Source organism: Doryrhamphus excisus, linkage group LG19, assembly GCF_037039965.1.
Source record: "Doryrhamphus excisus strain RoL-2023G ecotype Guam linkage group LG19, RoL_Dexc_Guam_v1.1, whole genome shotgun sequence".
Lineage (NCBI taxonomy): Eukaryota > Metazoa > Chordata > Actinopteri > Syngnathiformes > Syngnathidae > Doryrhamphus > Doryrhamphus excisus.
The window spans coordinates 12504264-12527964 of record NC_136375.1 but is presented as its reverse complement, the minus strand read 5'-3'; the positions used below and the strand labels follow the sequence as shown (position 1 = coordinate 12527964).

General features: G+C 42.6%; 2 protein-coding genes and 1 long non-coding RNA gene across 4 annotated transcripts; 2 read left to right on the top strand and 1 right to left on the bottom strand.

The window, feature by feature from the left end:
* The first annotated feature begins 877 nt into the window (after positions 1-877).
* On the top strand, positions 878-2460 carry rsph9 (radial spoke head component 9). Of its 2 annotated transcripts, none has more exons than XM_058057411.2 (5): positions 878-1217; positions 1525-1681; positions 1804-1933; positions 2004-2150; positions 2225-2460. In XM_058057411.2, the coding sequence occupies exons 1-5, from the start codon at positions 991-993 to the stop codon at positions 2383-2385; spliced, it is 822 nt and encodes a 273-aa protein (XP_057913394.1). In that variant the 5' UTR covers positions 878-990; the 3' UTR covers positions 2386-2460. The 2 variants fall into 2 exon arrangements, with proteins under 2 accessions (XP_057913394.1, XP_057913396.1); XM_058057413.2 differs by having other exon boundaries at positions 2277-2437.
* mrps18a (mitochondrial ribosomal protein S18A) lies at positions 2355-4328 on the bottom strand. Its single transcript, XM_058057414.2, has 6 exons — positions 4142-4328; positions 3934-3965; positions 3556-3660; positions 2974-3097; positions 2828-2897; positions 2355-2744 (listed from the first exon to the last, which is right to left on the bottom strand). The coding sequence occupies exons 1-6, from the start codon at positions 4284-4286 to the stop codon at positions 2600-2602; spliced, it is 621 nt and encodes a 206-aa protein (XP_057913397.2). The 5' UTR covers positions 4287-4328; the 3' UTR covers positions 2355-2599.
* LOC144902088 (uncharacterized) lies at positions 3432-7180 on the top strand. The gene is made up of 3 exons (XR_013630342.1): positions 3432-3528; positions 4775-4835; positions 6977-7180. It is a non-coding gene; the product is annotated as an uncharacterized LOC144902088 (long non-coding RNA).
* The last annotated feature ends 16521 nt before the right edge of the window (positions 7181-23701 follow it).

Sequence of the window (23701 nt, the reverse complement as noted above, 5' to 3'; positions counted from 1 at the left end):
CATCCGCACATGACTACTACTACTACTACTCTTTTAGCACACTCAGACAACAGCTTACTAACACACATAAACTAGGCGTCACAGCTCTTATTTTTAATCAAATTAAATATTGAGTGTTGTACACCTATTGCCTACTGTCACATATTTTCATTTTGGAGAATGCCAAAAATGGTTAATATGTTATCAATGTTAATAGCTAGCATGCTAACAGCAAGCAAATGACTACATTGCTCTGCACTTTCATTGTGGGTCTGCACACAATGAAAGTGTGCGGTGTGTTGCTTAAATACACTAATACACTGATAATTTCATAATGAAATTATATTTTAAATGTAAATATTCAAACCGATTTAAGAAGTGCCAAAGAAATCTTCAGAGGAGCTGGGATTACCTGGCGTCACGTGGCCCAGTAGAGCGCCGTCTGGTTGTTGGTCACATCAGTGTTGGGTGTATCATTCGGTAGTATCGGAAAAAAGCAGCAACAACAACAAAAAATAAGAAACACACGAAAAAATGTATATGAAATGTATTTTAAACGGACCTGCCTGTTGCTTACCTCTAGCGTGCTAGCATGTTGTGGGCATGGCCTGAAGGGTGGGCTCCTAATTGAGTGTTTAAAACTTCAATTTCATTTAATTTAAAACCTATAACCTCATCAATATATTCAAATGCCAAATTTTGGACACATGACAGTGTTTACTGTTGACCGTACAGTGTGTCACAACGATGTATTTGATATGTTATAACCGAAAAGTGTATGGCCGCCATTTTTTATTTTCACGCGCTGGCTCGTGACGTCAAGGCAGACGACTCACACACCAATCAGATGCTTTGTTTAAGCGCTGTCATAGCAACCAGAAAGTTCGCTGTGAGTGATGCTCAGTGAGTTCATCAACGAGAGAGACGCAAAAGACGAGCTAAATGATAAGAATTTGTGCCTGAAGGTGCTGTGTATTAGCTAGCAAGCGAATTGACAGCTGCAAGTGACGAATGGACGCGAATTCGTTATCCTACTTCCTGGAGCTGGTAGCCGGGAGCGGGTGCATTTTGAACTCGGAACAAAGGGCAGCTCTGCAAACGTCACTGATTATTTTGAGGAAGAACTACAAATTCAACCGGGTCTTGTTTTGGGGCAAAATACTCGGATTAAAAGAGCATTACTTTATCGCTCAAGGGAGAAGGGACGATGAACTGAAGGACACGCAGCATTTCTACAGGTAATCAGTGGGCCTGAGCGATACTGCAAATTTAGGTGTCGATCCAATACCAAGTAAATCCAGGGTCAGGTCAATATTGCCGATACTGGTGCATTTTACTTGAATTATTTAGTCTTTAATAACAAGAGAAAGACAATGGTGAAAATAAACAAATGTGAACAGATAAGTGCTTGTATTGATACTAATACGGTATCACAGTTGGTTATCGATATTTAGATGGATCGGCCCACCCCTGCCTTTCAATGCAACTCAGATGAACTTTACTGATGCTATATTTATCCTGTGTTATGGTGTGGGGGGCCTCCAGCTTCAACTGCATCGACTGGTTCCTGATCCCCTCCACCACGACTGAAATGATTGAGGACGTTTCCAAAACTGCCAAGGGCCGATTCGAAGGTGACCCGTCTTTTGTGTACGAGCAAAAGCAAGGAGACAAATTTGACACTTCAGCCGAGGAGTCAACGGTGAGTCAGGCTAGCCTGGCAGGGGCGCGCCAAACGATATGAGGTGTCGTGAGGGCGCTTGTGATCAGCTCCCCCTTCGTGTCAGGCTTTTATAGCCCTGTGGTTTCTTTTGGTGTTTTCAGAAGAAAGTGACAGAGGAAACCAGGCTCGCCGTGACAGTTCACCTCATCAACGAGGAAGCATCAGTGGTACCGCGGGGCGCCTTCATCAACACCACGCACGGGGTGGTCCAGATCAATCGCAGCTTTGGCGGTGACTCATGCTTTTTTTTTTAAAAGCCCTACATGGGTGGTTGTTTGCAAATGAATGATTTGTCCTTCAGGTCTTTCTTACTTTCAAGCGGGGAAGTTGGAACACTTTCTACACTTTACTCAACCTAAGCACCTGAAGAAGAAGACCCTTCTGGAGATGGCCGATTTGAACCCTGCCTTGGACTTCCTGGATCCACTGAGTGAGGACATTCCAAAAGGTAACAAGAAATAGTGCCGTGTGAATCATGGGTGGGCACTGTGATTATCTTTGTGTGTGTGTGTTTGTGTATAGGATCATGGAGTCTTCAATTTGAGGGTGCCAACAAAGTGTGTGTGATTCGCAGCCTGCTGTGGTTGGGCCTGACCTTCTACCACGTGCCCATGACACCGCTGCACGGATGCGTCTACATCGGATACGGAACCAAGAACTTGGACCTACCGTTCATGCTTTAAAATGGAGTTTATTGTGAGTTAGGAGTTTATTGTTAGTGACATTCAGTTTGCAGAAAAAAAATCTTAATTGTATGACTGTTCAGTATCACATTTAGTTTTTTTTGGCAATAAACAATATTGATGTAGTCTGGGTTGGTGTCGCATATCAAAAATGACAAATGACAAAAATATCACTAGTCAAAGACTTATTTTGCTAGTGCAGGTTTCGTGTCCCTCAGTGTTTTATGTAAAGGGGCTTGGGACTGTAGCGCACATTGTTTTGGAGCAGTGGGCTTCCAACAGACATGCGATTCTTGCACCACTTTAGTCCGCGTTTATAGATGGGCTTGACAGAATTAACGGACCAGCGGGTCAAGTATCTGCGCAGGAGAAACATACCACACAGAACAAGCTTTTAGTTTAGGTAATGGTGGGACGCATAGTGTATAAAAATAAACATCACCTGTTGAGTTGTGGCTTAGGTTTTGGGACGTGGCCCTCTGGAAGTTTGGGCCTGTGCTCAGGAAGCAGACCTTAGATCACAACAAAAAGTCCTTTTGTTTACTTGTATCACGGCAAGTTTTTCGCAGTAATGAAATGCTAACAAACCTGCTCTGTGAGCCATCTTCACACATTCTGCGATCTTGCGATGCTCCTGCGGACACAAGCCAGTGATTCTTTTGGGCAGCATCCCTCCGTCTGACCTGATGAACTGGCTGAGCAGGAGCACATCCTAGAAAGTGTAGAATACAGAATGTAGTGTACTTTGCTCTATTGTCTGGTTCTCCTGATAGTACTGATGTGGTGGTAGCAGAATCATGATCCAAATTTGGTCAATCCAAATTTGCTCCACCGCTTCTTACCTGCAGGTGGACACAAACTACACTTAAATGAAAATTTAAACTGTCTGAGTGGCTTGTAGTTACAACACCGTACAGTAGATAGCATTGTTACTCTACATCAGGGGTGTCAAACTCATGCCATGGAGGGCCGAGACACTACAGGTTTTCTTTCCAGCCGGTCACTAAAGCAGGTGATTGTAACGATTACCCCTTCTTTGGTTTGAAGGAAGGAGCTCGTCAAATCACCTGCTGCAGAAACTTGTTGGAAAGAATACCTGCAGTGCTTTGGCCCGCTGTCGCCAAGTGCTCTACATGGTGAGAGGCAAGTGAGTAATGTATATTTATTTACCGTATAGTTGTATTTATTCTGCAGGTTCCATCTATAAATAGGACACTTTGCTGCAGGGTTTGGAGGTTGCGGTGCAGCTGGAAGATCCAGGATTTTCCCTTCAATCTGGCAGAGATTATGACATTAATTCATCCATATCCTAATTAGCAGGACTCGCTCATTTGCTAGTTGTCCACAAACATCTTCATAACCATCGATGTTAGCTATAATCTCCCACCAAAAATGCCACAGGACTAGTATATGAATGAACAAACTTTTTTCTGGATAAAAAAGATGTTATATTGTTTCATAAAGAAAATAATGTGAATGCAAAACAAAAGTACTGCAATGGAGATTTACTTCTTATACATCACATAGTTATTGCACGTCTGTACTTACAGTTACCGTCTTGCCCTCCCGTTTTTCCACGACTGTAGAAGTGCACAATGAAGAACATATAAAAACAATGTTTAATGTTGTATGTTAATATTCAGAAGGATAAAAAAATGTTGTTCTACCTGTACAGGCTAGCAATGTGTATGCGCTATTAGCCAGCTAGCACTAGCTCACCGTTTATATTTAACATCCCTCCGTTAAACTGTCTCACCTTGGCGTATTCCTCTCCTCTGGGTCACTGAAGATGATAACTGCGGTATCGTTAGCCTTTGTAGAACACTTAATTTCCCGTTAATGTTGTAGTTTAACGCCGTAAATGAGCTCCACGCAGACTTCAGTACACTGGGGGCCGCCATGTTTGACCTTGTTCGCTCGCTTCCGCCTTATGGTGTCACAGGATTGAAGACAGCGCCACCCTTGGGCAGGAGGTCGAACTGCATTCAGTTGGTGACGCAAGAGTCACTGCAGTTACAACTCTGCTGATGTAATTCACTTGGGTTTCGTCCATTTATCTATTCAGGCTTTCAAAAACGATAAATATTTCCAAGAGGAAATTCCTTTTCACTTTTACAACGTGTATTTATACCTAAAGGGACTTTTATCAAAGAACTTTTCTCTAGTGATGTTCTGGGTCAAGATCTAAATAGAAAATCTCTGATAAAAAAAAAAGCTTTGAAGCACAATGCTGGACAAAATTAAACACAAGGGAGAAAAACATGTGTAAGCCTATGTCTTCCAGGACAATCAGACTATTATGTGCAAGGGTAATAAATGTTTGGATTTATTCTCTTCACTCCCCGTTTTCAGTAAAAAAGGATGATGTAAGACTGCTTTGTTCATGCAGAGGGAGAGCTTAGAGGACAGCAGCGGTTTCGAAACAAGCCAAAGAAAACAATAAGATGCAGGTATACAATCTTCTTATCTTGATTTTAAGGAAAAACAACTCAGTGGAGATAAAACGTTGGATAGTTATTCTTTATCTGGAGAACACTGTGCCTTTGGATAATTGGCCATTTGTTAGAACTTATCTCACGGAGTCATCTGCTTGCATAATGGAAGCAGGTAGGTAGGTTAACTACACGTACGTTAAGCATTTCCTTATCTTCTTTTCACCTTTAATTACCCATGACCTTACACTTTTCCAACAGTGTTGCAGGAAAAGTTATTATTTTTTAAAATTTTACTAGTCTGTGCAGTACTTTGGAAACAGTTTGTAAAATGTGCTACAGTATATAAATAAAGTGGATTGGATTGGAGAACAAGTACCTGATAGTGTTTTCTAATGGAAAAAAACATCAGTAGCAGGTTGAGCCATGGTGAGTGGAGTGAGTACCGTGAAATGGAAAAGGGGCATGTGTCACCAAACAACAATGGCAGACGTTTGTGGCGCCCCTGAGGGGTTGTGTTCAAAGTGTTGTGAAAGATGACTAAAATATTGCTCAGTTTTTTTTCAAGAAAAATAAGTCATAAATGGACGATTGTCACTTTTCACCAGTTGCCTGAGACCCACCCAGAATGGTCCCAGAACCCACCAGTTAAGATTCGCTGACGTAAGCCATGACAGATCTGACTTCTTTATACTTGAATGATCTGGAGTGGTTTTTGGAAACAATAGATCGCGTGTCTTCCCAGCATTTGAGGAACATGACCGTCCATTTTTGCATTCAATTTTTGTATGGGAAAAAAAACACTGCAGTGTTCATGATTGTTCTATTTGTTGAAGGCACTCCATCCTTGTTGGAATTTCTAGTTGTTGCCAGTGAGCTGATTGTGGTCCCGGTGCATGAGAGGGAAAAGAAAAAGCTTCCTGCGCCATTCTTTTGTCTCGGGCGCAGATGTGTGAGCTTTGTCGTTGTGCTAGCGGCGTGGTAAATACAAACACCACACCAGACCGGGCTTGTGTGCCACGACGCTTTCCTTAATGGGCGAAAAATGTGAGCGATTCATTCAAGTGTCATTTTAAACCATGGGGAGAGGCGCGCAGTGAGATGCAAATGGGTCTGGGCTCTTGTTAGCGGTGAAGAGGTTGGATAGATTACCACCACAGAAGCCATATTGTCTCAGCTGATCAGCTCTCTTTTGTCAGCAGTCACATTCCTTGAGGGAAGTCCCAAATATTGCATTTAAAGTGTCTGGCCACCCCCTCGCAGGCTTTGATATTTAAATGAAACATGGCCCCGTACAAACAGGCGCCGTACCCAAAGTAAATCAGATAGGATTCCCCCCAACCCTCACATGAAAAGAGCCGGTCTGACATTCTCACAGCGAGAGGCGAGGAACACTGAAGTAATGTTGGTTTGATGTCATGGTGGGAAGTTATTGCTTTGTGGAAGAAAGGTTAGTGTCTTCACCTCACTTCCCGGGATAAAGTGCCATGGGCCCAGCATGGAACAGGCAGATGAGCTTGACCGTCGGGCAAAAAAAATGAATCCGCACCACCCGGACGCATTCCGCTTTTGTTATTGTCACGCTGCTCAGTTTGTTTTGCCTTCAACGTTTTGCTGCACACAAAAGGCCCCCGATGGTTTTGAGTTTTCTGAGGGGCCCGAACACAAGCAGCAGAACCGCAAGAGGGTTTTAACAGCTAGAACCAAGTTACCGCGTCGTTGGGAGCGCCGAAAGCACCCTGCTGTCGTATCAGAACATCAACAACTGTGGGGGGAAAAACGTTTATTTTTGTATGCGCTTTGGAGTTTTGTCCGTATGCAGCGACTGGGATTTATTCTCGGGCAGCGGTCATCATCCTTTTCAAGCCTGGGATCTTCGCTCTCTGGTCAGGAGATAGTTAACCGCCGCCATGATACATACTGTATTTACAAACAAGCTTTGTGTTTTTTTTAGGTGGTTGGTAAAATGTTGTTGGAATAAGTCTGGTTGTATCAAGTCCTGAGTCATTTCTATATTTATCCTTGCAATATTCAGCATTTATATGTTCATCATTGCTATATTAATCATTTCTGTGTCATTGGACTCCACTATACAATCATATGAACAGAGAAAAACATCAGTACCAGGTTGTTTACTAGAATGGCGATTTCCTGTCCAGGAACCTTCCAGAAACAGTAAGGATTCCTTCTGACTATGGGAGTTCCTGGAAGCAGCTAAGGATTCAGAATAAGGGCCAGATAGCTGACATCGGGTGATGAGCTACACATCCTAGCACAACACTCACACACTGCTTATCTCCCTCAAACCGTAAGAGCGAGAAGACGCCGACACCCTCCCTAAAAGGCAGCGTGCCCAGCAGTACGGGCTCCTCTTGCAGAAGGTGATTCGACCAAAGCGATGCGAGCATGTGACTCCGGTTGTGGCTTTTTTCCTTAAATAAAATGTTGAAAATTTTTATTTTTGGAGTTTTTTTTTTTTTTTTTTTTTTTTTACAAAAAAGTTTTGTTTTTTGTTTTTTTTTTACAAAAAAGTTTTTTTTTTTTTTTTACAAAGAATTCGGGGTCAAGTCTTTCAGTCAAAAAAAAAAAGCTGAGCTTTGGGGACCGAGTTCAGGGTGAGTGCGGTGAGGTGTCTGCACTCAAAAAAATAAATGTTTAGCCTCAACAAAAAAAATCAACGCAACAATTTCCATTAGTCTTTCTTAGTTTTTATAACTGCTTTAAACCAACAAACAATATTGCATTGCACAAATTAGCTTTTCCTCTTCACTCAAAGCTCATTTTAAGTCATAAGTTCGTAACTCAAAGAAATATCATTTTATTCAAAGTAGTTTAATTTGTTGTCTACTTAATTAGAACAATGCACACAGCTTTTAAAGTAGCAGTAACTTAATATATATATGTGTGTGTGTGTGTGTGTGTATTATGTTACCAAGCTAATTTTATTAAGTCATGGCAACTTGAATTTTGTGTTAAGCTTACCAACAATAAAATTTGAGTGTATATGACATGCTAAATTAAGTTCATGTAACAGCCAACATTATTATTTGAACATAACTTAAAAAATAAAGTTAGCAACAAGTTTATCTAAATCAATTAATTACATTTTTTTACATTGCATTTATGTATTAAATCAAGTGGTGTCAACAGATCCTCTGAATGACTTTTTAGAGTGTGGGTGTGTTCAGGAGTCACTCTGGAGGGGAGGCATTTACTTTGACTCATATTTTTACAATTGTAGCAGCGAGCTAGGAATATTTCCGAAAAAATTGGCTCCAGGTACACATTGGACCGGTGGCCAGCTAATTGCAGGGCACATAGACAACCATGCATTAACACTCTGTCACTCAATTGGACAATTTAGCCAGTTAACCTAACATGCATATTTTTGGAATGTGGAAGCAAACCTGGAGATGCCCAAACGGAGATACAAACTTACTGTAGATATTGACTGCGTGGCCGACGTGCCACCACTAAACCACCGTGACGCCTCATCAAAAAGTCCATTTTGCATACGACTTAGAAAGTACTCCAATGTAAAAGACGATCTCATGTCGGGTGTATTGGTCGAAGAGATAAAAAGTGAACGGCCGGTCATTCCCAAGCAGCTGGAATGTGAAGATTTGCTGCCATCCAGATTGATGGTATGCAATTAAAGCCTGGCTGTCACTAAGAGGCTTTGCTGGCTGATTAACTTGTAAGGGCCGCTGCATCCAAAGAGGTCAACTGAACACAATTAGCCTATTTCAAGGGGATGACTTTGGCTGCCGGCTTGAAACGAGGTGCGAGCAAAAAGAAGAAGAAGAAGAAGCAGCGTTGCGAAGCAGACAAGTGGAAAACGGGAGATCAAGGCGTCATCATGTGTCATCGTCTCGTCTCATGGAAGGCTCTGTGGAGGTGACATGAATCTGTATTCAGACAAGTATAACCCCTCTGCCCCCCCCCACCCAAGTCTGTGCGTCTTCCCACACTAATCAGGGTGCTAAATGACGCTGGCTTCTTCGGTAAATGTGTTGCTTTGAAGAGGCTCTCAGCCTTGTTTTATCCTTTTAGTCCTCTCGTCCCCCCCCCCACCCCCCCCACCCCGTATGAACACATTCCGTGCGTCAGGAATCCAATTTCCATGCAGGTTGCATTGCCAGTGATACAATGGGACCCGGCGCCCCAAGCAGGCCTCTTCAAAATGTTTGAAAACATTGTGGATTTCTGTCCATCAGGATGTTTTTAGAGGGAGGGGGGGGGGGGCATGGCTAGTTTTGAAAAATGTTATGTTTTTCTAGGTCATTGAAGCGTTAGGTGGCTCTAAACAAGAATGTCAGCATACTTTGGAGAATGTTTCACAAGCGTTCACTTTAGTGTTCATTTTATTTCACATTAAAAAAAACAGCACACGTCTGAAAATGTATTTACCCAACAATACTTTCTTTAAGGGGGACCTATTGTGCTTTTTCCACTTTCTGACCTATAAATGTCACAGCAGAGTGGGTGTGCCTTTGGTAGAATAATTTAAAATAGGCCGTTTTGGAAATCTGACGAAATACAGCTGGAATAGGTGCAGATTCTGGAAGCTCTAGATGTCTTTCTATGTGGGTTATCATGTGTAGCTGCTCTATAGGAGTCCACATGTCAATACAAAGGGCATCAACGGTGACTTTCCAAACCACTTTGTCCCATAAGCCAAGTTGTGGTCGGTTTTCTAAAGTAGTTCTGGTTAGTTGAACATTTAGCTTCTTGAAACAATATGCGTTCAAAAGAGTAAAACATTTGCATCACAAAGTCAGACCTCTACATCGCTCGGCATTATTTTCTCTTGGTGTGTACCACTGCACGCTGTCGCTTTCTCATCGTCGTGTACGTGCGCTACAGTGTTTACATTCTCAGATGAAGAGCGCTCCAATGCTAACTCTCTGACGTCTTTTTTCAACTGTGGCGTAAACAGACTCGCTTGGCTTTAAACTGCACCTCCTGCAGGTTCACGCTTCCTCTGTGTGAGTAGTGTTTGTGCAACCTCTACCCCCCCCCCCCCCCCCTTCACCCCGCAGTGGCTCGGAACAAGTAAATCAATTAAAGCAAAGGGGGGAATGTGCCAAGGCAGCGATACTCTCCCCTCCTGCCCGCAGGATCACAGCTCTTGGGTCAGAACATGTTTAAAACAAGCAAATCGGGTTTCAGACCACTTTCCATGTTAGTTTGCCAACATGGCCTCCCCCCCTCTTGCACTTCCTCTTGTATGGATGTTGCCGTGGCGGGATGGGAGCTCTGTTTTTTCAACTAAATCCACCAGCAGCCTTCTTCTTACTGATGTGATTCATAATAAATATTGTATATGTAATCTAGATATAACAAATAGCCAGAAAATGATTTAAATTTATTTTTCCATTTAATTCAGCATTATTGTATTTCATGTATAATGTTTATTTACTTTTCTTTTCCGATGTGATGTGGCTGTTGTGTATAAACGGCAAAGCATTAGGAACACCTGCCTGTAGTTTTACATGGACGCAAACCACAGTCATAAACACTCATTCATGCCTTTATGACTTCATATTTTTGTGCAAATGAAACTAAACTGTCCAGGTGTAGCTCATGGTTGCAATTACCAGCATGTGCGTGGTTGATTACGACTCTTCCTCATAGAGCATGAGTTGGCCTGGCTTGCAGACAGGCGGTGCCCAGCAGGGGGCAGTAGTGATTGTCAGGTGCCACTAACAGGTCAGTCATGTGAGAGGGTCAAAATATTAGAAACAGCACTCAGCATGATGCGATGCAGTAAATCAACAGTGTTAACTGCATACCAAAAATGAAGATTTCATCATTACAATTGTGCGAGGGTACCTAATATTGTGGCTAATGAGTGCACGCTAAGTGTTATGTGTGTGCCTGCGTACAGTCAGAAGAACAGCAATACAGTGAACAGCAGTCAGGTCAAGAGCTTGCCAGTCATTTCTGCTTAATGAAGAGGCATTTTGACTCGCAGATGCAACAAAAGAGAGCAAGTTGAAAAGCAAACCTCAAGTCCTTCCTCGTCCCATTCACTGGCCTCGGTGAGGGCTTGAAGGCCCGACTCCTTCAGTAGAATTCCACTGCAGGCAAACACAGGAAGAGGAAATGTAATAATGGAGAAGAAGCCAAGAAGCGCTTTGTCATGTGGGAGAAGACTCATTAAAAAGGTTTCAAGAAGAATCATGTGACTGAGCGGATCCCATCAGGTGCCGCCTGCGGTTTTCACCTTTCAGGAAATTCTGCCAAAAAATCTGATTAACGTTTACTGACATTTTGCTTTAAACATACGGCCAGTTTTTTTTTTTTTTTTTTGGGCCAACATGAGGACAAGCACTGAGGGACTTTTTTTTACACCTCAATGCAAGGATGATCCGAGCCAATTGGACTGAAAACATCACCAGGCAACATGATGGAGTGCAACATTGGAGCACATGACCTCCCACCATGCATCATTTCACCACCGAGTATTGGGGCCACATTGGAGGGGGAAAAAAAATCCAGATTTCGACAAAGTTTACAAGAATATTAAGTTTACGAGAATAATTACAAGAATAAAGTCGTACATTTATGAGAAGAAAAGTTGTACTTTCACGAGAATAAAGTTGTATAAACACAAGAAAAATGTCATAACTTCATAAAAAAAATGAATCATGCTCTGTTTTGCTGCCACCTTCTAAATAAAAGTTTGAATTGATGCCTTCCTGAAGAGCTACACTTTATTTTCACTCTGACACTTTTTTTAAAGAATTCATTCATTCATTCATTTTCTACCGCTTATCCTCAGCTGTCTTCGGGTGACAGGCGGGGTACACCCTGGACTGGTGGCCAGCCAATCACAGGGCACATATAGACAAACAACCATTCACACTCACATTCATACCTATGGACAATTTGGAGTCGCCAATTAACCTAGCATGTTTTTGGAATGTGGGAGGAAACCGGAGAAAACCCACACATGCACGTGGAGAACATGCAAACTCCACATAGAGATGGCCGAGGGTGGAATTGAACTCGGGTCTCCTAGCTGTGAGGCCTGCGTGCTAACCACTCGACCGCCGTACAGCCGGTTTGCAACATTCATTCATTCATTCATTTTCTACCGCTTTTTCCTCACGAGGGTCACGGGGGGTGCTGGAGCCTATCCCAGAGGCGGGGTACACCCTGGACTGGTGGCCAGCCAATCACAGGGCACATATAGACAAACAACCATTCACACTCACATTCATACCTATGGACAATTTGGAGTGGCCAATTAACCTAGCATGTTTTTGGAATGTGGGAGGAAACCGGAGTACCCGGAGAAAACCCACGCATGCACGAGGAGAACATGCAAACTCCACACAGAGATGGCCGAGGATGGGATTGAACTCGGGTCTCCTAGCAGGCTAACCACTTGACCACTGTACAGCCGGTTTGCAACATATTCTACAAAATGATCCAAAAACTGTAGTATTATTATTTGGGTGTGAACCACAATATAAGGGAATTATGCTACGTCACAGTCTTGGTAGCCCGTTCAGGAGACTGACCTATGTAGCTTTAACGTTGCATTTGAACATCTTTGTTTGTTGGTGGGCATCGACTTGGTGGGTGTCTTGGAAGATGATCTGGATGGAGGACTTCCAACGTCTCAGAAGTCCACCAGATGGTTCAGATCAGTGGAAAATAAATCTGCGAATGTTGTATATTTGTTGAAAAAGTTGGATTGTTCGGTGGGATTTTCTACAGCCCATGTCAGTCCTGCAGACCAAATGGTCCTTGAGGCCCTCGGCATGTTGCCTCCTTGGAGTCCGCCTCTGTGCCAGCACAATAAAGACAACCAAAACAAGTTTGGAAAACTTGTCATAAAGTTCCTCTCTGGACTTTGTCTTTCTTTGGATTCTCTGATTGATTGTCTGCTCCTAAATGGATCTGGCAAAGTGGAAGTGAGAGGCCTACTGGGGGAGATTAAGATTGCAATTTTCTTCCTTTTCTGAAATAATTTGATTATTGGTTTGAAGAGATCTCGATGTTAAAAAACATCTGGAGAAAAGAGAACGCCATTCGCAACATCAATTCCCATGACGCAAAGGCGAGTCCAGAGGGAAAAAAAAAAAAGCTTGGCGCGTGTGATGATTTATAAATCCCTAACAGCTTGTATCATCACAAGAGCGACAATAAAAGGAAATCTTCACAATCTCACTCAGCGCTGGAGGCTCGTATCGGGCAGCTCAGAGGATGATGTCAACCGCCTCAAAATTAGACATGATCACAGGTTTTTGTTTTTTTTTTTTTTGGTTTGACTGAGGAGAATGCACGTCCTCTGTCCCGCTGTTTAAAGCTTGTTTAAAGAAAGGCGTCTACAAATGTGGGCTGTTTTCTCTTTGCTGCGGTCAGCGCAATGATCCCAAAGCCGGCAGCTCACAAGGGACCTTCATGGGCCGCCATGTCGGCGGTGGAGAGGGATTAAATGCAGCAAAGTGAAGCAAAAGAATACAAAGTCCTCTCGGCTGAGTTGATTCTCTTTGTGCCTGGTAAACACCCTGTTTTCAGAAAACCACCCCCCCCCCCAGCCTTGGAAAAAAAAAAGCTAGTGCAGGAAAAATAAGCACAAAAGCATCAAAGAGTGCGGTCCCTCACGTCCGCCACACGGCTTCAACGCTTTCATGTCTTTCACCTCACAGCTATTTGCTGCATGCAAGACCTTCTACCTGGCAAGGTTTCTTTCTTGCAGTGCTAATATCTAGTGCCAATGCTGAGGATCCAGCTTTAATAATAAGGATGGTGGGCACCCTGATGCTAAGAATTCAGCATCCACACCTAAAAACGAGTATTTCCAAATCCTGAACTATTACCCTCCATACTAATGCAATTCCAACAATTCCATATTTGAACAAAATATGGACGTACAAATGAGACTGGTACAAACACCTTCAATGCCCCCTCTAAGGTGATAGATGGTTACTTGGGAACCTGAGTAGATATGTATGCACCGATGACGGAGCCACCCGTCACATTTACATGCTACTTCTGAAATGATGCTGGTCTTCTCTTGAGGCCGTAATATTCTTGGTACGATCCATCACCTTTCTCTTTTGTGCAGAGAATGTGTTTGCTACAGGCTGCACGGCGCCTTAAAGAAACTACAGCCAAGTGAGGGTGACTAGTGGATGGATGGTCCTCAGCACATTCTAATAATACAACTAAATAGGAACATTTGGTAAGGAAAAAGTTAAAATATTATCGGGAATATTGTCATGACATTACGAGAAAAAGAAAATACAAATGTTGATATACAAGAGAAAGGGAAAAAGTGTAATTAAGAAGAAAAAGTTCATACCCAGGCTGCACGGCGGTCTAGTGGTTAGCGCGCAGACCTCACAGCTAGGAGACCTTGGTTCAAGTCCACCCTCGGCCATCTCTGTGTGGAGTTTGCATGTTCTCCCCCGTGCATGTGTGGGTTTTCTCCGGGTACTCCGGTTTCCTCCCACATTCCAAAAACATGCTAGGTTAATTGGTGACTCCAAATTGTCCATAGGTATGAATGTGAGTGTGAATGGTTGTTTGTCTATATGTGCCCTGTGATTGGCTGGCCACCAGTCCAGGGTGTACCCCGCCTCTCGCCCGAAGACAGCACCCCCTGCAACCCTCGTGAGGATAAGCGGTACAAAATGAATGAATGTGTTTGCTAGTTGTGTATCTCTTTGCAACTCTGATACAAACACGCTAAAATTGTCCGAGGTTGGACAAATGGGCGAATGCAAGCCAAGGCAAAATTTTATCCAACATTAACTGAAAAAACAATAATCGAACGTTAACCGAGTTATCAATGTACTAAGGTTTGAGCGTTCATGCACATTTTCAGCCCAAACGCTGGGAATCAATCTATGGTTGACGAATCAGTGATTCATGACGACAGCCATGGTATGCACTCGTGTATTAGCTGATTCATTTCTTTCTTTGGCATTTTAACGTCTCTCTGGAGTTGCACGCGATGTATGTTGCGCATCGTGCAGATCTCTTTGACTGACAGCCATCCTCAGAGTATAGCTAATAATTGAATAACTTGTGATGATTTGTGGGTGAGGATGGTTTTACCTAAGATGATGTTGTGTTTTAAGGCCACATCTGGATCACGTCAGTGCGGCCACGATATACTGTAGCTATGAAAAGCGGCTTCACATTTTCCTCAAAATCGAGCTGGCTTTTTTGTATTATTGACATGTGGACATGTGATATGTCCAGTGCTAATAGTCGATCCATGCATACCGTACATATGGACTGTATGATGCAGTAGTAGTGTGGTTGTTTCTGCTTGACGCTGATAAGCGCTCCACCTGTTAGACATTAAGGAGATCTGTGCGTTGTTCGGAGCTCATCTATTTAATGATCCACAGGAAATCTGCAGATATTTGAGACGAGGAAGATCTTGTTTTTAAGAAGAGAAATCTACTATGATGTTGTGACAGGACTGAACGGACATGACGCGCTTGTGTTGTTGTTTACCAAACTTTGCACTCGAACGTTACACAGAAAGTCACATGCTGTCTGCTACCAGCACAGAAGGGCTGTCCTACTTGGCTTTACAGTATGACCTGAGCCATGTAGTCTGGAATCCCCTCCACTGCAGCCCAAATGTGGATCTGATTACTGGAGCTGAGTGCATGCCGAGTGAGTCGTAGGGGCAAACCTTGGGAGGCAAGGTAATGCAAAACAGATATTGTGTATCGATAATACGACGGCCAGTACTCCCAAGGAAGACATACCATTGTCTTCATCCAGAAAATCACGTTAAAAGTCAAGACTCTAAGACAAAAGGCTGAGAGGACGCAGGCCAGTACTACCTGCCTGCCAGAGGACCAGAGGAGATCCGTCTCACTGCTTGGCCTCAGGCGCCACAACAGACGACGACACGAGGGATTTGGTTTGCGTGCCGGCAGTAATGTGATAGTCCCACGTCATTAAGGTGAAGGTTGTACATTATGGTAGGTGAGATTTGCCCTTTTTATCTAGAAAAACACGTGGGTGGTTCAACTTGATTGGGTTTCTGTCAAAATGTCCAAAATAACTCGGGAGTTGTGACATCATATTACAATTAGAATTTACTCTTTTGCTTTTTCCTTGGCTTTTTATTTAGTGACATGACATAAGCCAGGAGTCTCAAACATGCAGCCCACGGGCCAAATGTGGCCCGCAGGACACTAGTTTGAGGCCCCCGCCTTGATATAAAAGTTTAATGTTAGTGCGGCCCGCGCAAGTTTGATATGGATGCTGTATGGTATCATGTACCCAGAAAAAAATTATTACGTTTGATTAATGTTCATGTTAAGGTTAAATAACTGTTAATAGTTATCCTCCCTATCCGTGTGGAAGTGGTAAGTTTTTGGCTATGTAATTTTAAAGGAAATAACTACCGTTTAGGTCGCTAGCTCTCTAGTTTGCGAGTTAGCATGTGTCTCAAGACCCTGCAGTTGCACAATATGTTGTAAATAAAAAGAGTATAAATGTGACTATAGTCGTGTTTTGTCATGTCTACAGGGCTCTAATAATGCTTTGTTCATTTTAATCTGAAAAAAATCATTTGTCTACCCACCAACTATATGTGGTTTCTTAAGTTTTTATTATTTGCCGTTTTATTATTATTATTATTATATTTATTTTTTTCTGATTGATTGATTTTCTTTATTCTTGATTTGTTTATTTATTTTTCATCTTATTTTGTGTAGAAAAATAAAAAGTAAGATATTTGAGAACAGTGGAATGTTTTATCAGAGCTTTTATTGTAGAAAATTGGAACCAAAGCTAAGTTTTTAAAAGTTTTTAATAAATGCGTTTTTTTTTTGTTTTTTTTTTGGAAAACCTGATCTCACCCAGATCCAAGCTCCAGTGGCCCCCAAGTAAATTGAGTTTGAGACCCCTGACATAAGCGATATGGAAGTTGATATTAATAAATGCCCCCCTAAAGTCCCAAGCATGAAACTGTGGGGAATATTAGCAAAGGAAACGGTAAAGGTAGCTGAAATGTAACGTCTTATGATAGCTCCAAATAAAGTATTCATGCAAGTGAAGAACAGGCAACATCATCCAAAGGAAGTAACCAATCAGTTGTTTGAAATGTTGATGAAAATTGTATTGTATTTTTGTTGCATCTGATAAATTTGATTGCATTCCGGTTGCATGTTGCTCCAAGCCCCTCTGAGGCGGAGAAATTGTCATTCTGGAACCTCAACTAATCCAAAACGACCGACCTTGTCCTCCTTCTGTGTTAATGAATTTGACTCCAGAAGTAAAACATCTGCCTTATTTTCTCTGTTTTGGTTGCACTCAGCCACACTCCACACTAATAATATTTGACAGGCCAGGAAAGGAAAGCTTTCTATCTGAAAGATAATTGACAAAACAACCTGGAACCTGACCAAATTCAATGTACCAGCCCTGCAACCTTTCCCTCGGACTTTTGCCAGATTGCAATCACCGTGATGATGACCAATCAAAGTAAAGACCCTGGCGTCTATCCCCAGGAAGGGTGGTTGTCTGCCATGTTTAATTCAATGGCACAGTCATCACATCGCTTTCTTAAAGCCGTTCAAATAAATCTTATATAACAGCTTCCAGTTGTCTGTCTTGGGTGTGATTTTCTTACCTCACTGAGGAGATATGGCTGATTCCCAGCACCAAAGTCAATGAAGCAAGATGAAACAGCCTCCAGTGCATCCCTACAGACTTCTGATTGTTTATGTTGTAGCCTTACTTAATAGATTTGGGAGCGAGGTTCCTCAGGGCGTACATCCGGAGACCCCCCGGCTTTTAGAACTCAACCTCTCAACATGGAAGGTAAATCATCATCTTGTAGCCGTCCAAGGAAGACATCTTATTAAAAACGCAGTTCACCCAGCAGGGGATCATCCTGGTGGTTTTTGCGCCAAGGAAACGTCTTCCTTTCCTGGTTGGAAATTGAATTAGCGTCTCTTCACAACAACTGAGCGGCCACAAGCAGAATAACAGAAAATTCATTCCGACGATCAGTTTCTCACATTTGTGGTAGTAGATAGCGTTTTGTCAGTTTGCATTACATACTCATGCAAACATACCGACCAAAGGAAAAAAATGTGTTTTCCCAGATGTTGCGCCGACTTACAGCTGCGAGCGCTCCACGTCTTTAAATCATAACGCGGTTTTCTCTCCCCAAAGTGCACTGAATGTGGCCCTTAATGTGTACATTCTATCTTAGATTGCACTGTCAAAACTGATTTGCTCATTATGGAGGCAAAGGCCATGTTTTTGTGCTAATGGTATGTTTCTTGGGACGGGACGTGTCAGTTTGCATTCATCGGCGCAGACTGAAACATGGCAGTGGATTCTTGATGGATTGTCACCATGCTTCATCCAGACAATCGCCGTCTCACGGGGATGAATCCCACTGACCCCGTTTCCATTCTTTCCCACCAGCTCCTCCGTTAATGCTGACGTCAAAGTTGATTTGTGCAACCTAGACCTCAAAAAATCAAATCGAGTTTTCTCTGAATCCTGCTAAATTTCTCACGAGAATTTAGCAGGAAATCGCACAAGAAGTTCACTGCTGTTACGTTCCAACTGAAGTATGTTCACATGGTCTGACAGTGGGCGAAACGCGCATCCGCCACAACTATGTAGCGTTTTAGGGTTAGGAGGGTAATGTTAGGGGATCTGATTTTCAACAAGAGCAACAGCTGGTTAGCAAACAAGGAAAATGGGGGCTTCTTGGCATTTTTTGGTTGTTTCCTGTACTTTTTCCCCGTTATGATGGACTATATCAGTCATTACAATACAATACAATGAAAAACAATGCAAACAAACAACCCAGATTAGGCAAAGCAAGTGAAGACTGGGGCTGGAGCTGGTCATCGCTAAAACCTTGCTTTTTTTAATGCACAAGACTAGACACACACAAACTAATAAACACGTTGAAAAACCTCAGGTAGGGTTTAACAAGACGATACTGATGCTTGGGTTGGTCACCTGTTCAGACACAGACTCAAGTTCATGTTTTTTAATGCACAAGATTAGACACATGCAATCCAGAAAATGATATGTAAATGTCACAAAAAAGTGGGCTAATAAAAGCACAAATACTGCGGATTTCAGAAAATAACAAGATGGAATGATACTGCACTCTACAAGAAGCAATGAAGTCTGTAAAATTAAATAATAATAATAATAAAAAAATTAACTATAATGATGAAAATGGTAATATTAATGATGATTATAATGATGGTAATAATGATAAAGATTATAACAATAATGATAATAACAATAATAATATTACAATGACAATAATAACAGGGGAAAACAAGACAGTGGCATGAACATGATTATATCTTGCAAAAAGGGGTAAAAAAAATTTTTTTTTAAATAAAAATAAAATTGAGTGTTTAGTATTTACGTATTTAAATGAGTCCTAGTTAGGAACCCTTCATTCGCCTGACACTGCAAGGAGTCTCCAGAGCAGACTAATGTTTAAAAGGAGCTAATTTATCGTTTCCTCCTCAGGATGAGATGAAATTGCGTCTTTCATGATGATCCACAATGTTTCTGTGCCCCCCCCCCTTCTTTGCTGACAGCCCACCGCCGTGATACAAATGAGAGAAATTCTTCAAAGCTTTCTCTCTCTGTGCGGCCCCTCCATGCCATTCATTCTTTTCTTCTCAAATATCCCCCGATGAATGACAGGAGAGGATGGATGGCCCTTAAACGGGGCCGCTACCGAGGTGACCGCTTGTCTTCCTGCTCCATCAGCACATCCCCAAACAGAGACAGACATAACAAGATGCAACGTAACCCCAACAAAACACGCTCAAATCTTCCAGTGCTCTTCTTAAATTAGGTTTGGTTAAATTGCATTCCAATTGTGAGCTTTCCCAAAAAGACCCTCCTCTGGAGGCACTACATTATTTACATTTCATCTAGGCAGCAAGGCCATGCATTCGCCTGTGCGTCAAAGCTTTCTTAACCTAAATACTACACTTTATTGACCTTCTCAAGCAAGTCTTGCCGCCTTGAGGCTCACAGTCTTTATTTCCTGTCCCATCCTCCCCTGTGGTCCCACCACCCAGACAGCAGAGACCCCCATCTCTCTCACCTCTGCATCCAGACCCCCTCTCCTTTTCATGCCTCTTCCCCGGAGGCAGCGACAGTCTGCTGTCCCTCTTATGTCGCCCCTCAGGATGTGTTCTCACAATGCCTACTTTCCGTACTCCCTTCCAGATGACAATGTCAGCCAAAAACAATCATTGGCTGCATTCATCTTCAAAACTCAACCAAGAATTCTGTATATATGCCATATCATATATGCCATATCATATATGCCATATCACTTAGTCCGCTACGATCTTAGATTCTTAGCTTATGGAGGTTTGTTTGCTTATCTGGTTTGTTAGTGGATCTAGCTATCCAGCTTAGCTAGCTTGTTAGCTAATAGTGTGAGCTAGTTTGCTTAGCTAGTGAGGTAGCATGTCTTGCTTTAGTTTTGAATTTCTAATTAAAATTTTATTTTTTCTTTTTGGTTAAACGTATATAATAAAATGTAAATTAATTTCAACTTTATTAGATTGATCAATTTATGTACAGTGGATCCTTGGCTAGCATCATTAGCTTGTTCCGGAAGGTTGGACGCTAACTGAATTCCATTTTTCCGTAACAAGTGATATAAATCCAATTTTCCTGTATATTTGTCTTAGCTAGCCGTCAGTTTGCTTAGCGAGCTAGCTACCATTTGGGGGGTGTAAAATGGTGTTTTGATTTTCAATTAGGGATGATTATCTTGAGTTTAATTTTAATTTTTGGATTTCTTTACTTCTGGTTCTTTTGGGTAAACATGTGATATAGCAAAATGTAAATATATGTTGTTTTTGAAATTCAAATGTGTCTACATTTTTGTTTTCGTCAACGATGACGGAATCATTTGGTTGGCGAACCGTGGAGAGGGGTGGGGGCACGTCAGGCACATCTGGCGGAGGCACCCCGTTAAAGCCATTACGACACAGAGTATCTTAAATTACAGCCGCAGAACAAGAGTGAGCAGCTGTGAGAGCGATAACCTGCCAGAAAAGTCCCGTTAACACACACTGACACAGGCCGGCAGCTTCACAGGGTGTGAGATTGACTCCCAGCTGTAAAAGACAATCAGGGAGTGAATGCTGTGCTGTCAGTAAAAGTATAACAATACTGGGGGGGGGGGGGGGGGGGGGGGGGGGGGGTTGTCGTGAAGGTGCATTCCCATAAGCATTTTACGTAGAGCTAACTTTAGTCTATATCTCCTGATTGTATGGCTACTTCCCAACGCTAAGCTTACCTCTTTCCTTTGGGACCAGTGGAAGCTGGAAAAGGGGAGCCTCATTAGGGGTCCTTAAGGGGGGCCCCTGTGGTATTTGAAGGATGGAGTGATGACAGTAGCGTGTTGTTTGTGTACCAAAGTGAAACGGCTCGGAACATGTCAGCCTCGACACTTGTCACCCCCCCCAAAAAAATGTGTGTTGACCTGTTCCGACGACATGTGCTAACATATGTTACAGCTTATATACTTTTTGTATGTGTGTGTGTGGGGGGGGGGTTGCTTAAAGCAGGGGTTTCCAACCTTTTTATGCCCCGTACCCCTGTAAAACTTCTCCAAGCACCCACCCACATACACACACAAAAGTAAATTCAATTTCAATAGATGGGAAACTTCGACTAAATTAAAACATTAAAATAACGACACACAGGTACATAGGTTTTCCTCTCATTCTGTGTGGAAGTGGTATGTTTCTGTCTTTGTTCTTCTTCCCCACTCCCCATGGTAGCGGCGGCCATTTCTGTGATTTCTAGTGATCCCGTAGCTTGCGCAATGTGATGTAAACAGAGAATAATAGAAGTGTAAAATTGACAACTGGGTTGTCATAAACAGGTTTTCTATGTCTCATTTATTTAATATTGAATCCTACTATGTGGAAATTCACTTATCGCTGTCAATGTTTTGGGAGTAATTAACCACACATTTTGTGTGCGGGGTCATTTTCTTCAGCGATGCTGGAGCCTGATGAAGTCCGCCTAGCAACAAGTGACTCATCATGGACTATTCAGTATTGGATAGAACATTATAATTTTGAAAGGCACTTGAGTGCATGAGGCAGTGGTGTAGTTTTCCCGGAATATTAGTGGTCAGAAGCAACGTGCAATTGTACATTAGGAAGGTCGAGCTGCGGAGGATATACTGCACAGACCATTTAAATGTCACAATGCCTGGTGCCACACACACACACACACATACACACACAGGGGGTCATTGCATAGTTGCACATAGTGTACAACATGTTTGGGTGTTGATGGCAGAGCCACCTGTGCAGCGAGGGTGCTGCCAGGTGGGTCAGACAGCTGCAAGTGTCTTATTTTAGTTTGATATTCAAACACGGTGACCCTATTGTGGGCGTGAAGACAGCGGTGACATGCAGTAAATAAAGATCGGAGAAGGTTAATGCTGATCTTTTTGACGGCTTTCCCTTACCCTCAGCGTTGGTGTAAAGATTTGGCTAAATCTCTTATTAAAAGTTGGACAAGACTCAAAGTGGATCGGGTGTCGGCTTTCCAGTTTCATCTGCTACCTGCTGGCTTATTTATCTGACAGACAGCAGAAGGGGGGTGAGGATGGGCTGCACGAGTGCTTCCCCGAACTTAGTGCATGATAAATACTTTCCAAATGAATCTCCTAAAGGCATGTAAACGGCCCACCTGTGTGCTGCAATGTAGCCTCCTCCTCCTCCTCCTTCTCATTTTAGTGGGAGACAGCGAGGCCCAAGCAGCGCTTCTTTCAGGATAATCCTCCTCTGAGAGAGAAAGCTCTTTTGGCAGGAGCCAGCTTTGATCCCAGACAAATGAAGACCAAAAAAAAAACATAAGCTACTTATTTCTTTCACTTCCTTGCCTCATCGCTCACCTCAATGGCCCCGACGAGCTGTCCTGTCGGATGCCGAGGTCGTTGAGGTCGCGCAGGGCAGCGGCCTCACATGTTAGCAGCTTGCGTGGTCCTATAGGGGAAAGATATGTTCTGTTTATTTATCTCCACCAATAAAGGGACATTGAGAAAATGATCACGAGTGTATGATGCATAAGATATATTTTCTCAAATATGACTGGGATAAGCTCCAGCGTACTTGTGACCATAGTGAGGATAAGCGCCACAGAAGATGGATGGATGGACACGTTGGAGGGACTATGTCTCTCAACTGGCATCGGGATCCGCTAGGAGGATCTGGACGGAGTGGCTGTGGAGAGGGAAATCTGGATGGATGGATGTTCTACTTTCATTATGTTAAAAATTAACTTTTTTTCAGTATAATTATAATACTGTGAAATGGTCAGAATACTGTGAGAAGCTCATGCCAGGCCCATCCATGCCTGCACAATACATTACTACACTACAATACAATACAAAACTTGAAATGTCAACATACTTACATGTCAGCAGGTCTGAAATAGGATAAAATTGAAGAATATATACGTATTGTCACATGTTAATTGTCACATAAAAAATCAACACAATCCAAAAAAATGTTTCCTTACCACAAAAAAATACTTTTATCATTAAAGTGATCAAAGTACAAATACATGGGCCTGACACGTGTTCTTCTTCAAACTTCACAAGGTGGTCGGACACTTGTGTGTGTGTGCGTGTGTGTGTTTGCCGGACACATCTGCGCAAATGCCAAGCTGGAAACAAAACAGCTGCTTGTTGTGTTGAAGTTTGTATCAACAGACGCATCTGTGTAATGGCTTTGGTGTGCTGGGGTCAAGGAAGCACACACACACACACACACACACAGCCGAAAATGTGTGTGTGTGTTGATGTGTGTGGTGACATGGGGAACCTTTGCAGCGACCCTTACACTGAA